General features: G+C 35.5%; 1 protein-coding gene across 1 annotated transcript in view; it reads left to right on the forward strand.

Annotated features, from left to right (window-relative positions):
• The first annotated feature begins 696 nt into the window (after positions 1–696).
• LOC128186055 (snake venom 5'-nucleotidase-like) overlaps positions 697–2,950 on the forward strand; it is a 10,970-nt gene continuing 8,716 nt past the window's right edge. Inside the window, exon 1 of the mRNA XM_052855781.1 lies at positions 697–1,152. Within this exon, the coding sequence (XP_052711741.1) occupies positions 811–1,152 (342 nt within the window). The 5' untranslated portion in view covers positions 697–810. The remainder of the gene's footprint in view (positions 1,153–2,950) is intronic.

Raw genomic sequence — 2,950 nt, forward strand, 5'->3', positions numbered from 1 at the left:
TAGATTTCAATCTATAGAGCTATGGATCACAACCAATTTTCGTAAGAAAAAATAGGGAATTATACTTAGTTGATGTAAATATTGACCATTGGACATCACAGACTTCCTATTCAAACATTAGGGGACAATTACATCGAATGTAAATATTTTGAATTGAACACATTCGATTGCAAGATGACAATCCAGACACGTAGCATCGTTTTTATTAAAGTGGGCGGGGGGGGGGGGGGGGGGGGAGGAGGCAGACTCATCCAAAAAATCTTGACAAACAACAAAAAAGTGTTAGTTGAATATTCACAAATCACATTTCTGTTAATCATATATTTACATATTTCCCTATTTCTTAAATACTTGACATGAAGTCAATGTGTGATTTTTGTTTTAATTAGCTGTACGCATTGTACTATAGCCCATGTCACCATATATGCAGACGGAGCTTACAACGATAAATCATACGAACAGCCATGTCATTATGACCATAACAGCAACATTTCGTTGAAATATTCAAATTATTTATATCTTAAATATTAAGATTAATTTACAAAAGAAAACAAGGTGCGTGTAAACAATTTATTATCACTCAGTGTACAATTACCCTGGTGTTGACAAAACTCAGACAAATAAATTGACGTTGTCGATTTTGGGGTATTTTGTTTACATAATATTCGAGTGGGAACTTATCTTTCCTTTTGGGGGCAACGCCGTGCTACCGGGTTTTAAGCAGGTAAATCTGTGACTGGCGAGTGTTTCCGTAGACTTGTTCTAGGTGAGACGTGTGACGGTCGCGGTATCCCCCCGGTGGAAAACAATATGTCTGGGAGCCATCCAATTCTGTGCTTGACACTGCTACTGAATTATGCAACATGTGCATGTTCTTACAACCTCGTCCTTCTCCATACCAACGATGTCCATGCACACATCGAAGAGATGAACAAATACGCCAGTGGGTGCAAGGCCAGCGACAGGGACAAGGGGGAATGTTACGGAGGGGTGGCGCGGAGGGTGACCAAGATCAATGAGATCCGGGGCATGGATCCTGACCATACCCTCCTGCTGGATGCTGGGGATCAGTTCCAGGGGACACTCTGGTTCAATATATACAATGGACAGGAAGCGGCCAGGTTTATGAATGAAATGAAATACGACGCCATGGTAGGTTTTGATTTATTTTTTATTTGAGAAGAGACGTCCCTTTGTGTTCTGATAAAAGGCATATTTGTTGTCGTTATTTAAAACCATTTAACAAAATCATATGTGGAAAAATTACTTTTGTCAATTATACAATACTCGATGCTATTTTAAGCCGGGGGAGAAAAACATTATAAAAATCATCTTTTGTGTTTTGATAACTAAAGTCAAACTTTGTGTAGACGCTGTATACTGATGCGTTAAAATAATAAATCAATAACAAGTTTCTTACTTTATCTTATAACGAGCAATTGAGAAAGAAAATTTTAGTCGACAATCATGACCAAGTGATAGTCGAGTACTCGAGTTCTTGTTGACATCCATTGTATACACATTTAAAGAAATCAACTGTCCGTGTTCCAATAGAAAAAAAAATGTATGTCTAATAGAGGTTTTGTCCGTAAATATCTTTTTTTCATGGAACCCCCCCCCCCCCTTTCATCAACAGCTTCGGATACTACACTCACACTGTACGTTACATACATGTACATGCAATATACTGTGACCCGAGTCGAATCAATTACTGAGATATTATTTCAATTATACCATCAATATAATGATATTTGAGGTACATGTAACATATTTGCAATTGTGTATACTGCACAAATTATTGGAAATAATCGAAAATTTTCTACATACAAAAAACACCCAGCATCATGTAAGAATTTTTATTCATACAGCCGGTAATTAATTCATAATTTTTGCGTATTAACGTGAAAATCTGTTAGAGTCTTTTTAGCTTTGGGGGCGACATAGATGTATTTATAAAACAGTGTTTTTGGTGTTAAGATATCTCAACTAAAACAAATGCTGCTGACAGCGTCAGCTGTTTCACTACACGTATTTTTTTTTTCGATTCAACATCAACACAATATCATTAATTACCCTATTTTGTTTAAACTTTATGCACATGCAACAAGTTCATTCATATATCGGACTTTCAAAAGTAGTTTTGATCAAGTCCACCTAAATTTGAATCTGTCTAAAAGCACATCTAGTTGTTTATCAAATTGCACAACCTAAATCATAATATATATTTAGCAAACCGTGACAGAAATCAGAATTAACCGCTATACACACTGAGTGCATGCTTGTCAACGAACGACCTTAATTGACTAATCCATGTCAATGTTGTTTAAATATTTCAAGCATAATGGACTTCATTTTTACAATTTATATAAATAAGTACATGTATGTAAGTAAATGATTTATTTCTATGATGACAAGTGATGCAGAATATACTATTAGTCTAAGATTGAATTGATGAAAGAGTCGAAAACTGTTTCCCCACTTAACAAATGGTTTTTATGGCTCAGGACACGGTCATATATCAAACCTATATTTGAACTACCCTCACTTCCTCGTTTTGTATTGAGAGGTTTGCTATGGACGTTCATGTCAAACTGTTTTATTAACAAAAATTCTTCAGATGGTGATTTTACAAAGAAAGTTAAATTTGCTTTATAGATAAAAATGACCATCAGGAGTGTCTGTCTTTAAATACATGTTTCTTTATAAAAAAAAAATAGAGCATTATATAAATAGTGCCTGTTTGGGAGGGTAACAGTTGAAATTGACACCCCGAGAAAACCATTGTCAACCGACGCGAAGCGGAGGTTGACAATGGATTTTGAGGAGTGTCAATTTCAACTGTTATCCTCCCAAACAGGCACTATTTATTTTGTTATACTGAATGTCTTAATTTAAGAACATTTTACTGCTTTTATATAGGAAAAACGTGAATTCTACAGCGAACCGTACG

The sequence above is a fragment of the Crassostrea angulata genome, chromosome 5 (genome assembly GCF_025612915.1).
Source record: "Crassostrea angulata isolate pt1a10 chromosome 5, ASM2561291v2, whole genome shotgun sequence".
NCBI lineage: Eukaryota > Metazoa > Mollusca > Bivalvia > Ostreida > Ostreidae > Magallana > Magallana angulata.